We start from the raw sequence: 14,034 nt of genomic DNA on the forward strand, positions 1-14,034 counted from the left end.
TATTAATATAATTTTTTATACAAATATAATTAATTATTTTGTTAGAACTCGATAATCATCCTAATTATATTTTATATATTTTATATTTTAAAATAAGATGTTTATCCTCTATTTGATTATGTTTATCCACAGTTAATTACATAAATTCAAACATGGATGTCTAATAAGTTGTACTTACGCACAATTTACTTGTAATCTTGAATTTTAAGTAATATGCATCAATAAACAGTACTTTATGCATAAAAAATGATTTTTAAGAGTTTTTGTCAAATACTTTATAATATAGTATAGATATATGGGTCCATTCAAAGAAGAACTGATTAGTTTGTGGTAATCGTGAGATTCAATGTGAACCACTTGTTTGAGATATTTAAGATATTTCTTAAATAAACTAAAAAGATAATATAGTAATTCTATTTTTGATAACTAATCAAAATATTTAATTAAATTTGTTAGAAGAAAATATTTAATTAAAATTAGTTACCTAGTATATCAATTACCTAGTATACATCATATTTTAAAGACGTTTGTGAATCAAAGTGCATCATAATGATAACGTTCACAATGTTTTACGTGTATCATAATGTATTTTCTTTGTTTTATGAAATGTATCAAAGTGCGAATTTTTGTGTATCACAATGTATTCTTTTATATTATGTTTGCATTTGGATGTTCTATTGGACAATCACCACTGCATTCATCCTTAAAATATTCCTCGCCATCTCCGTTGCCATCTTCTACTTTGTTTTTCGTCCAGAATCGTTGAAACATTAGATCGATAACATCTCTGTAGGAGGCATCAACCTGACTCCATCAGCACCGTATTCCCTTCGTTTGACCGTCGCTGGAGAATGATTCCTTAGTGAAAATTAACAAAGTTCACCGTCGTCGTCGTTAGAACATTCGGCGGGCAAATCATTAATTGTGAAGTAGATTGAGGTGGTGGTATCGTCAAAGACGTTTCAATCTTTTTGGAGGCTCTGCTACATTCAAAACTTTTGATTACATTGCACAAATGAGATAACAAAGAATATATGTTAAAACAAAAATGGGTTAAACCTAAAACGATTAACAATCTAAAACTAAACCTAATAATCATTTGAACCTAAAACCAAACAATAATTGTTTGAATCTAAATAATTTCGACTATAATTTTATACAAGTCGAAAAAAAAAACCCTAAATACATATAAATTTATGCCCCAAAATTTCGGAGGCCCTATTCAAAATCTCACATTTAACATGCAAAGGGACGACCCTGGATATCATTGGTGGGCATCTAGTAAGATGATTGTGAAGGCAGAGAGCTAATTATTAAATAAACTAAAATTTTAAATTATCCAAAACGGATATTTTTGTCAATCGTCATCATTTTATTTTATTTTTAAAGCTACATTTTATGAACTAAATTAATAAATTACATCTTTAACAGATTTTATTTCAATTATATTAACCAAACAAATGATTAAACTTAAAAATATTTTATTTCAATCATTTAAAAATCAAATTAATTTAACAGATTTCATTTCATTTAAAAACAATTTTTTTAAACGAAACACCACCTAATAATTGACAATTGTCTTAAATATTAGGTTTCACCAATAAAAGGGAATGCGACTCTCAAGTATTTGATTTTGTGGACAAGATGTCACCACGATAAAATCCGCATATTCCATCATTGGACATTAATATAATATTTATATGTATACATTTTCTTATTTGATGATTACAAATTATAAATAATATACACTAAATTATTGTATCGTTTTTAACGATTCTGTACGATTGTTCATATAATTATAAGTGAACAACGTACATAAACAATGTTATTTAACGCTTTTTCAGTAATAACTAATATTATAATCTCTACAAATCGGAGAATTATGTTGGCCATTATATTATTCTAAACACGTTTTAAGCTACATACGTTGCTTAATAAAAAGACCGAGTGTAATTTAATAGTTCATAATTCTTCAATGGTGATTTCTACACCATCTTCTGGTTTCGGATGTGAGAGATACTTCATTTTTGCATCCGGATTCACCAATTCCCACCTAAATCCATTCCGGAATATGACGAGAAAAAGTTAATACCAATTTTTACTTTCTTAGAACGGAAAATATTCTAGTACTATTTTAATAAATTTGAATGATTACGTACTTGTATCCCGTTGACAAATGATGGAGAAAGACGGCAAGTTGTAAACGAGCAAGCATATTCCCTACACAAATTCTCGATCCACCACCAAACACTTGGTACGTTCCAGACGTCATCGATGCCTTAGAACACAATCCGATTTATAGTAATTGTTATTAGGAAAAAAGCGAAGAAAAATTCCAAAACAAAGATTATGCATAGATTCTCGTCAAGAGACTTACATCCCATCTGTCAGGGTTGAAACTCAGTGGATCGTTAAAGTTTTCTGGATCCGTGTGAAGATACCTGATCCATAGCATTACGTTCCATCCTTTTGGTATAGTATATCCTACACGATCGATAACATATACATTTTAACGACTAGGAGCAAAAACATAAACCAACTAAACAAAATAAAACTTGATCACGCACCTTTATATTGAACATCTTTTGTCGTCGTGCGGAACACGATTGCAGCGATATTCGCCAATCTAATCGTTTCATCGACAACCTTCATGGTGTATTTCATCTTTAACATCTCGTCGCTTGTAACAAGTTGTTCGGTTTTGCTCTTTTTAAGAGACACGTTTTCCTCCTATATCAAATACCGATGATCATGATCAATATACGAGAACAAACAAACACTCCAAAATTATATAGGGGTAGATGAAGGCATACCCGAAGCTTTTGTAGAACCTTTGGGTATTTCGCAAGATAATAAACTGCCCACATCGTAGCAAGAGTTGTTGATTCGTAGCCAGCGACAAGAATGCTAACGATATTATCAAGAACCTCGTTTTCTCTTAACTGGCTCCCTTCTTCGTCCTTCAACTTCATCAAACCATCCATTAGATCGTTCATAGGTCGAGTACTTCCATCGTCGTTGTTGTTCCTTTTCTCCAACTCTTCCTTGAAAATCGCTATCGTTTTCTTCCGGCACTAGCAAAATAAGTTTTCACAAAAATTATAAGGAGCAATGCAAAGAGACAAAGGGGATTCCAAATGTATATAAACGAGAAAGAGTTCGAGTCCAGCCGATGTGGGAATTCAATATCTCCTTAAAACAAACAGTGTGCTCTAGAAACTACAATGAAATTGAGTTTATATGACGCCTAAAATTCTAAAAGTGGGTTCTTTTTTAGACCAAACTATTAAGTCACATATCTAAAAGGGTTGCAATAGGTTTGTAGGATGATTTTGGACGTTTTAACAAGTTTTTTAGAATGTTTTTAAAATAAAGTGTCGTATTATCTATTTTATAAGACATTTTTTCATAGAGTGTTCTATAAAATAATTAATACGACACTTAGATTTAAAAGCATCTTAAAAAACTTGTTAAAATGCTATAAAACGTCTTATAAACCTATTGTAACACTTTTAGATATCACACTATTTTGTATGGCCCTATAAACTTAAGTCTTATTTTAGACGTTGTATAAGCCTAATGCTTTAATGTTGTTGTGCTAAGAGTGTTGAATCCCCGGATAGATAGATTTTGGCTCTGATATCATACGATGATATGTGGAACCTTTTTGAATATCACTCCAAAAAAGACATAACGGAGGTTCCAAAAAAAATATATATATATATATATATATACATAAAAAATGGTTCGAGTCTAGCATATGTTCAGAGGGATGAGAATAAAAACCTGAAGGGCATGGTAATAAGCAAATCCTGGTATATTCAACGGGTAACTCCGGATTCCGCTAACCAATCCGGTGAAGTACTTGTCGAGTGTATCGAGAGTGGGACCTGGCTCGAAACTAGCAAAATACATGCCAATGTTCTCGAATGTAACCTTGTTGATCTCGTTATAGGAAATAATCTTACGACGTTCAACCCAAGATCGCAGGGCAGAGATAATTCGAGGTTGCACAACGATAGCAATCCGACGAAGAGCATCTGGCTGGTTAATACTTCTCGAAACAAAGCTTCTGATCCTAACATGCGCTTTGCCATGAACCGCAACCAGTGAAGTCTTGCCTACAATCTCGACATTCGGCCATTCCAACACGAACCTTTCTTCATCTCGGAACACAAATTTGTTGGCCGCCGGTGAAAATACGATTATCGACGGTCTACCGAATAGATGCGTCCTATACATTCCAATCCCATCATCATGCCTATATAATCAATTAAAACAACAATGAAAAAAGGAATTTAAATAAAAGATATTGACCAAATTAAAAAAAAAAGTACGATTCGAAGTATATAACAAATAATTACTTGTGGCGTTTGGAATTGATGTAATCATCGGGACGGCGGAGAAATTTGAAGTACCATAGAAACGTGAACATTTCACCGATGATCGGAAGACCCATGTGGCCAGGAGGCAGCTTGGTGCCGCCTTTGGATGACCGGAAAGTTGCCGTGAGTATTCCGTACCATATATCATTCCACCACCACAACAACCATATTACTAGCGGCACCACCGTCAACCACATTGTGCCCGAAATACCCAGTTTTCTAGTAGTGTTAATTTTAATTATATATCTAATATCTGCTTAATTTGGTTTGTGAAACTTGTGGGATGCGACTCCACGTATTTGTAGAGTTGTAGTAAAGATGCGATGCGATTAGTTTTCTTATTCCATCAGCAATAGTGGACAAGTTTTTACATTATATTTGTTCATAATTAATGCCAAAGTGGTCACAAACTGAATAAATTAATTCGTTATTATTTTATTATGAGTTGAATCACTGATTGTCAAACATGTTTATCGAATTACATGGATAATATACAAAAAGATGGACAAATCGATGTTGTTTTGACATTTTCCAACAATGGGACAAGCTTCTTGCCGTTGTTAATAGTAACTGTACATTTTAAAAATACTGAAGGGTAGCTGCTTAACAGTGGTGGATCCTAGGATCAAAGGAATGACAACAATGATCATTTCATCCTTAATTTCAAGTGGCGTATGGTGCTTGATGAGTTGATTGATGATGGAACCAGAGTTTCCATGTTCTTTGAGGGGGTGATGAAAAATAGGTGGTCAAACCTATGCTTTTCGTTTAACTCCTTACTTGCTTTGTTTGAATTAATATGTCCTATTCGGTTGTCAACTATAGCGTCCATAAAATAATTATTATATTTATTAACTTATGTGTTTGATATTTAACAATATTATTTTTAATTTTAAGAGGGTGTTTGTTTCACATAATGAAATTTGTTGGAATTGGAATCCATCAAAGGAATTTGACTTTGAAGGAATTAGAATGAAATATCTCAATAGAAGTGGAACAATCGTCTTTGTTTGGACTATCTCACCCATCGCCCCACCTATACCCTACCAACCACCATGTCACTACTATCGTCATCACAACTATCACCCTACCCCACCCATACCCAGACCTTGCCCCACTACCCAACCCTTCCCACCACTCCTGTCCCACCTCTGCTCCATAGATGGGGGTTATTAGGGGAAGGCAGGGTGGGGTGAGGCGGCCGGGGGGGAGGGGGAGTGGGACAGCGGGTGGCAGCTGTGATGACTACAGTGGTAGGATGGTGGTTAGTGGTGGGTTGGAGTAGGGTATGGTGAAGTGGGGTGGGACGGTAGGGTTGGTAGGGGTAGGTGGCGGGGTGGTAACTATGACGATTAGAGTGATGGGATAGTGGTTGGGCGGCTGGTTCTGGAAGTGGGTGGGTATGACGACAACAATAGTGACATGGTGTTTAGTGGTGGGTCGGGGTAGGATGGGGGGTTAGCTTAGGGGCGGGGGTCGGTGGCTAGGCAGGGACGGGCGGTGGGAATAGGTCATAGCTGTGACGACGATAGTGGTAGGATGGTGGTCAGGTGACTGAGAGTGGGTGGTTATGACAGTGACAATAATGGCATAGTGGTTAGTGACTTAGTGGTGGGTTAGGGTATGGGGTGGGGGTGAGTGGCAGTTGTGACACCGACAATAATGGTGTGGTGGTGGGGGTTAGATTAATGGGCGTGATAGTGTCAGTAGTAACATGGTCATAGTAGGGATGTGCAGTGAGTGACCGAAGGGGAGTGGGTGTGATGACAACAATAATGACATGGTGGTTAGTGGTGCGGTAAGGTATGGTAGGGTGGGTGGGTAGGGGTGGGTGGCAGCGATAGTAGTGGTGTGGTGGTGGGGGGAGGGGGTAAGATGTGGGACATGATGAACAATAGTAGCATGGTCGTTGTGGGTGGTGATGAAATTCAATTTTCATTATGCCAAGTAATGATGAATTCATTAATTTGTAGAATTCAATAGAATTTGAAGGATTCCATCTATTTCAAGAAATGAACCAAATAAGGGAATTGGAATTTGGTTAAAGGAATTGTCATTCCAAATTCATGAAATTCCCTTGAATTCCGCGAACTAAACGGCTCCTAAATGGTTTTTGTAACCATTAATCCATTACTCGCTATTTTAATGGTTAGGGTATGGACATGGATAAATATTTTAGTGGTTAGGGTATAGACATGAATAAGTACCCGTTTTGTTACCTGCTATTTTGACGAATGGGGTATAAACATGGATAAGTACATATTTCGTTATAGATAATTATCTATTTTGTTACTCACTTCATTACCCGCTATTTTTATCAGTGGGGTATAGACATGGATAATTACCCGTTATGCTCCTTCCGTTCCAAAATAAGAGTCCATGATTGAAATGACTCACACTTTTAGACAAACATAATTAATGTATTTTTTTCTGTTAACCAAATAACATGTTTATCATTATTTAATTTCTCCTTTCATAACTCTTTAATATTTGTACATTAATTAAGGGTAAATTTAAGAATTTGGTTATTTACTTTTGAAATTAGACATCTATTTTAAAACAAATAGAAATAAAAATGTAGACACTTATTTTAGGACGAAGGAGTATTAAATTTGTTTATCGTCCATCATTTTTGTGAAATTAACATTTAAATTAAAAATCAAATTGTAGCATCTTCATTTAGAAAAAGAACCAAATTACAATTCATAGTTCTTGAATGACGATCTCGACACCATCTTCTGGTTTGGGATGCGAGAGATACTTGATTTTTGCATCTGGATTCACCAATTCCCACCTGAAATCCATTTCAAAATATAACCAATAAAATATAAATCATAGTATTGACTCCCATCGATAAACGCTTACCGGGTAAGCAATTGGGTAAACGGCCCCTTGGGCAAGCAATTGGGTACATAATATTTGAATGATTGATTACATACTTGTATTCCGTCGACAAATGATGGAGAAAAACAGCAAGTTGAACACGAGCCAGCATATTTCCTACACACGTTCTTGATCCACCACCAAACACTCGGTACGTTTCAGACGCCGATATCGGTGCCTTACGACAAAAATTAATTAGATTTACAACCAAGAAAACCAACATATTGTATTCTCATCAACGCACTTACATCCCATCTGTCAGGGTTAAAACTCAGTGGATCGTCAAAGTTGTCTGGATTCGTATGAAGATACCTAATCCATAGCATTACTTTCCATCCTTTCGGTATAATATATCCTACACAACAAACATTGAACAATCTTTTAGCAGCAAAAATAAAACGAGCAAACACGATAAATCGTCATGCACCTTCGTATTGAACGTCTTTCGTTGTTGTGCGGAAGACAATGGCTGCAACATTCGCCAATCTGATCGTTTCATCGACAACCTTCATGGTGTATTTCATCTTTAACATCTCGTCGCTTGTAACAAATTCTTCGTTCTTGCTCTTTTTCAGAGACACGTTTTCGTCCTATATCAATACAGATCATTATATGAGATCGAACGACATTAATAACGAAAGCATGAACAAGTTAAACTAAGGGTAGGTCAAGTCGTACCCGAAGCTTTTGTAGAACCTTCGGATATTTCGCAAGGAAGTAGATAACCCACATGGTGGAGAGCGTGGTCGTTTCATAGCCAGCTGCGAGAATGTTAACGATGTTGTCAAGAATCTCGTTATCGCTTAATTGCCCCCCTTCTTCGTCCTTCAACTTCATCAAGCCGTCCATTAGATCGTTTATGGGTCGAGTACTTCGATCCTCATCATTGTTCCTTTTCTCCAACTCTTTCTTGAAAATCGCAACTGCTTTTTTCCGACACTAAAGTTTCACGTAAGCTATTGTGAGAATATGTGAAACCCCAAATTTATAATCATCCTTTAAAAGACACAGAAAACTCGAATATATATGTAACAAAAAGGTTCAAATCTAACTGATATGAAACCCTAACGGCATTTTCATATGAACAAGAACAAATTAAGACCTGAAGGGCATGATGATAAGCAAATCCCGGTATATTCAACCGGTAAGATCTAACTCCGGCGAGCAATCGGTGGAAGTATTCATCAAGTTTATCGATGGTCGGACCTGGCTCGAAGCTAGCAAAATACATACCCATGTTTTCGAGTGTAACCTTCTTGATTTCTTTGTAGGAATTAATCGTCCGACGTTCAGCCCAAGATTTAAGGGCTGAGATGATTCGTGGTTGCACGAAGATAGTAATCCGGCGAAGAGCATCTGGCTGGTTAAGACTTCTAGAAACCAAGCTTCTGATCCTAGTATGTGCTTTTCCATGAACAGCAGATAGTGAATTCTTGCCGATAAGCTCCACATTTGGCCATTCCAGTATGAAGCTTTCTTCATGCCGGAATACAAATTTATTGGCCGCCGGCGAATAAACGATTACCGACGGATAACCAAACAGGTGTGTCCTATACATTCCTATTCCATCGCCATGCCTATATCATCAATTAAAACAACGATAAAGAAAAGGGATTTGAATAAAAAGAGTAGAATTATGTAACAAATGAATGATTACTTGTTACGTTTGGAGTTGATGTAATCGTCGGGACGGCGGAGGAATTTGAAGTACCATAGAAATGTGAACATTTCGCCGATGATCGGAAGGCCCATGTGGCCAGGAGGAAGTTTGGCGACGGCATAGGATGACCGGAAACTTGCCGTAAGCCGATACCATATATCATTCCACCACCACAAGAGTGGCAGAAGACCTAACGCCACCGACAACCATATCGCCACCGTCATAATTAGGTGGTTGTTTAGTTAGTGATGGAGTGCTTATTATCCAGGAAAGATGCCATTACATAATCCATAGATTCCAACACTAGTAGACAAGCTTATAGGATACAAGTATTTTTTTAAGTCGATAATAATAGACTTTGGAAAGAGAAATTATTCGAGTGATTAAATAATTCAGATTTTTAAAATGAATTTAGTTTGAGTTGTCATGGAGAACAAAAAGCATCTTCTACTAGATTTTATTTTATTTATATCAGTTGTAACACCTGCAATTCTTCCCCATTTTCTGCTACCGTTCGTATTAAGAGTTTTCGTCTCGTCTGTAAGGTACACGTTTTCATGTATAATAGGAACTTAGAGCATATTACTTTATTGGGTCTTTCAAAAGAAAATATATATGTGTACATATATTGTGGGTGAGGGGTGTAAGAAGGGGGTGGTCAGCTACTACCTTTTATTTTAGCCTTGGGAATGATCTCTCCTCTTGTTTTTGGGTCCTTACCTTTTAATTATTTTTATGGTAGGAATATGGTGAAGTGAGTAGGGGAGGGTTTTACCTGATAAATAAAGGAAGGGAGAGGGTTGCTACACATCAGAAAAGAATAAAATAAAAAAAAGAGAAGAGAAGGGGAATGGAGAAGGGCCAAAGAAACAGCAGTAGCCGCTATTTGAGTAAAGAAAAGGAAGGAAATCGGTGGTTCCAAATCAAAGTGTAACGTTCGTAAGAACCAGCAGCTGCCGGTACGACCTTTTAGCGCCGGCCAAGCCTGCACGATCCTCTAACCGTGACTGCCTGCACGCCCTCCAGCCCGCGACTGCTGTGTTTACCTCCAGCCTCGCCACCCTGCCCCTTGGCTCCTCTGCGTCGCGGATCGCATAAACAGCAGCTGTATATCGAGCTGTCTCGGACCACACCAAACAGCAGCTGTATCGAGCCGATGTGCTGTATCTTGGACATCACCAAACAGCAGTTGTATCGAGCCGCTGTGCTGCACCTCGGACTGAACCAAACAGCAGCTGTTTCACGCTGTTGTGCCGTACCCTGCGCCGAAGTGATGCTCTGTAACGTTGATATGTTAATTCAAAATTACCAAAATTATAAATTTTCTAATTTATCTATTGATTTGTGGTTGAGATTAGACCTCACAGTTACCACAAACTAACTAGTTTTCATTTAATTAGGCTCATATATATATATATATAGGGTTGGGTTCATGTGAGACCAGCCTGTTTTCGTGAGACCCGTGAGACTTGAAACTTCACAGCAAAAACACTGTGAAGGTTAAAAAAAGTCGAACCTTCATAGCAAAAACACTGTGAAGGTTAAAAAAAGTCACCTTCACATTTTGCTGTGAAGTTTCAAGTGTAAAAAAATGGTCTCACGGGTCTCACGAAAACAGTCTGGTCTCACATGATCTCAAGTCTATATATATATATATATATAATATATATATATATATATATATATGGCTTATTTTGATATTGATTTCAGCTGGAATTTGGTATCAGGTTTTAGTATTGATTTTAAATTTGAAGTCTAGATTCGGATTATGGTTTGATTTTAATGTTGTTTTGTGGATTGGGATTTGGGTGGAGTTTGGCGGATTTTGACCTAAGAAGATGTTTTTTAAGCGTCTGTTATAGGAAGGGATCAAATCCAAACATTTTTACAAACTATGAGGGTCATCTTGTAAATTTAAAATTATAGGGAGCAAAAGAGTTAGAAACAACAAACTACATCGACCAAATTTGTAGTTTACTCTTATATTTAATTTTAACACCAACTTTATTTTAAAAATTACAATATTAATTATAAAATAAAATCTTCACTAAGGAACCATTTACCAAATTCTTACCCGGTAAGTGCTTATCAATAAAAATTTAACACTATTATTTACTTACTGGGTAAGATTTTAGTCTACCAAAACGATATCGCATGAAACAATTTACCCGATAAGTGTTTACCGTGGTAAGAGTCGTCCTTACTTACCGGGTAATACTCTTGATCTTTGTCTCGCTCTTTCCGAATAAGATTCTTTGTTCTTAGCATATTCATCTGGTGAGGTAACATGACTTGGTAAGCGCTTACTCAAATAAACATTTGGTAAACGGCCTCTAAATATAATATCTTAATAAAATTTTAAATATATCATATAAAATATATAATAATATAACTAACTTTATAAAAAAAAATTATCTCACTTATGAGTATCGAATAAGCTTTAATTACAAAAGCAATATGTCACACTAAAAAATATTGATAATATAATTTAATATTTTTAAAACCTCTCTTACAAAAATGAATTTTTATACATATAAAGAGAGCAATAATTAAATGAAAACAACCAAAAGATTGAGAATCATGAGAAGTGGTGGCCTCTGAAAACTGTCTATTTAATTGTTTATTTTAAGGAAAAAATTTTATGAAATTGTTTTAAATAATTCATTTAATGATGAAAATGTTTCATGTATTTTTGTGTCTGTGTAAAAGTTAAATATTTCATGTATTTCTTATTTTGATGAAATTTATTTACTAAAATTAATAGAATGAAAATGATAATGTCCATAATTATTTGAAACAATTTCATGATATTTTTTCATTAAAATAAATAATGAAATCGACGGTTTTCACGGTTTGTACAAATGGTTTGGTTTGCAAAATATCTCTCCCATATATATACTTGGGATCATGTGAGACCAATGATTTTTCGTGAGACCTGTAAGACCAATTCTCAATAATTACAAAATTGTCACCTTGCAACTTTAGACCAGTAGATCATTAGTTTATAAAGTTGATCAATGAACATAAATTGGTCTTACGGGTCTCACGAAAAACCATTGTTCTCACGTGAACCCAACCCTATATAAAAGAGAGAGAGAGAGAGAGTCAAATGAAAACCGATTTTCAGTTGTGAATCGGGGGGACAAAGGAGAGTGTAACACATGTCCCCGACGTCCATGTTCAATATGAATAACAAAAGGCATTAAATACGAATAACGAAGGTAAAACTCATGAACTAAATACATACGATATGAATAACAAAGTTGAAGTCCATAAACTACTTATAACGAATATAACAACATTCACGATGAATGATCTACGATCATGATCCATGTTAAACTTTTTGCATCACATATTCTTTTGTACCACAAGAATCGATGATTTAAACATTTTGCATCACATCGAGGGTGAAGTTATTGTTGGGCGTATGTTTAATTTACTTATTCAAATTCAACCACGTTCCCCCCCCCTACTTAAAGTGTAGAAGTTGAATAATAGTTACAACCAATCCCTGTATATATATGACTTGACTTATCACTATTACAATTAATATTATGATCTAAGACAGTTATAACTTATTATTTGCTGGTCTCGACAGCCGTCAGTCATAAAAAACTTATGCATCGGGGATGCTCAACTTATTAATTAGATGACTTTTTACCATTTAAAAGTGGGAAAATTGCATAAAAACAGAACCGACTTTGTCCCGATTTCTATTTTGGATAACCAACTTTTAAAATCACCATTTAAGGATATAAAGAAAAGTTTATGTTTATTCGAGGGTCTCGTTGACCGGTTGAGTAGGCAACCGATCACCTTAATACGACGTGGCAGATCCTGAATTAAGAAAATATTATAACCGACAATTATCAAAACTGATAGTGATTCATTAGTAAAACATGAATTCATTGATAAGATTAATGATGACCTATAAAAAAGCCAGCTAAAAGAATAAAAAGTGAAAATTTTGAAAACTTTCGGTGAACAATGGTAATCATTGAAAGATATATAATTTTAATTTTTAAATATATCTTTTTTAAGTAGGTTATATTTTTAACTAACTTATCAACCAATAAGATTGATAAAAATCGTAGAGTGATTTATTATCATGTGGTTATCACTCGGTATTAATTTTAGTCACTCTTTTAAACTAATTATAGTTTTGATCATTGTGGTTGTCAATTTGTTTTACTTTTAGTTCCTATAAATAATTCTGTGAAAAAGTCCTTTAACTTAAAGGATATTTTAGTCTTTTTATTATTTCCTTATTTTTTAAATAAAAATTAGATAAATATGTTAGTAAAACGGCGCCGATTCAACAACCCTAGAATCCAACCTCCATCCCTCAAGAAACAGGTGCCGATTCCAGCCTCCAACCGTTTCTTCGGCGATCTCGTCGGCCACTGATCTATCTCTCTCTCTCTCTCTCTCTCTCTCTCTCTCTCTTATCTCATCTCTTCCCCCTCAAGAAACAGGCGCCTAAGGCTAGCTAGTTGCCCCACCTCCTAATAAATCTTGCCTTCCTCTGCTGCCCCGGGAGAGTGAGTTTGTATGCGTAGTTAACACAACAATGACTTACACCATATACTCAGTGCCCCTAATACGTCGACCTTTAGTTAGAAAGAGTCGGGTGACCCCCTATCAATCTGCTTTCGCCCTAACCAGGGGTATGTTGGGATTCGCGAAGAGCAGCACCTTACGATGTTCATGACCAATCGGATCCTGACGTACCAGTAGGTACCAGCCGTATGCACTTCCGACTGACACAGTCGACARCTTGAGGAATAAATGTGCTTTAATACTTTCCGAGTTTTGCAAGAATAATAATCGTGAACAAGTGAGAAAGCCAGGAAAAGACCCAACATGCATACAAACCTGCATCCAGAGGGGAGTACGTTCGATGGAATAATTTCTTAAATGTATTACCACATCCCCAAGGGTTAGGCCCACTTTTTACAGGTCAGTAGAATATTTATGCTCAAAATCCCGATTCAAGTAGTCATTTATTTGGTACCTCCCAAGGAGTTGTTTTCTTACTCTATCCGGCTATTGAACCTGGTTTCCCTCCGCATATGGTAATAGAGAGTTAGACAGCTTAGAGAGCTC

The 14,034-nt window shown here is 35.8% G+C and overlaps 2 protein-coding genes across 2 annotated transcripts; both read right to left on the reverse strand.

Moving 5' to 3' along the window:
- Positions 1-1,962: 1,962 nt before the first annotated feature.
- LOC112508459 (ent-kaurenoic acid oxidase 2-like) lies at positions 1,963-4,582 on the reverse strand. The gene is made up of 7 exons (XM_025113071.1): positions 4,365-4,582; positions 3,787-4,261; positions 2,814-3,074; positions 2,568-2,730; positions 2,378-2,484; positions 2,160-2,278; positions 1,963-2,053 (listed from the first exon to the last, which is right to left on the reverse strand). The coding sequence occupies exons 1-7, from the start codon at positions 4,580-4,582 to the stop codon at positions 1,963-1,965; spliced, it is 1,434 nt and encodes a 477-aa protein (XP_024968839.1).
- A 2,455-nt stretch (positions 4,583-7,037) lies between these two features.
- On the reverse strand, positions 7,038-9,218 carry LOC112510284 (ent-kaurenoic acid oxidase 2-like). The gene is made up of 7 exons (XM_025115644.1): positions 8,926-9,218; positions 8,371-8,845; positions 7,947-8,207; positions 7,696-7,858; positions 7,517-7,623; positions 7,325-7,446; positions 7,038-7,179 (listed from the first exon to the last, which is right to left on the reverse strand). The coding sequence occupies exons 1-7, from the start codon at positions 9,150-9,152 to the stop codon at positions 7,089-7,091; spliced, it is 1,446 nt and encodes a 481-aa protein (XP_024971412.1). The 5' UTR covers positions 9,153-9,218; the 3' UTR covers positions 7,038-7,088.
- Positions 9,219-14,034: the final 4,816 nt, after the last annotated feature.

The sequence above is a fragment of the Cynara cardunculus genome (genome assembly GCF_001531365.2).
Source record: "Cynara cardunculus var. scolymus isolate 2C chromosome LG 3, CcrdV1, whole genome shotgun sequence".
In the NCBI taxonomy this organism is placed as follows: domain Eukaryota; kingdom Viridiplantae; phylum Streptophyta; class Magnoliopsida; order Asterales; family Asteraceae; genus Cynara; species Cynara cardunculus.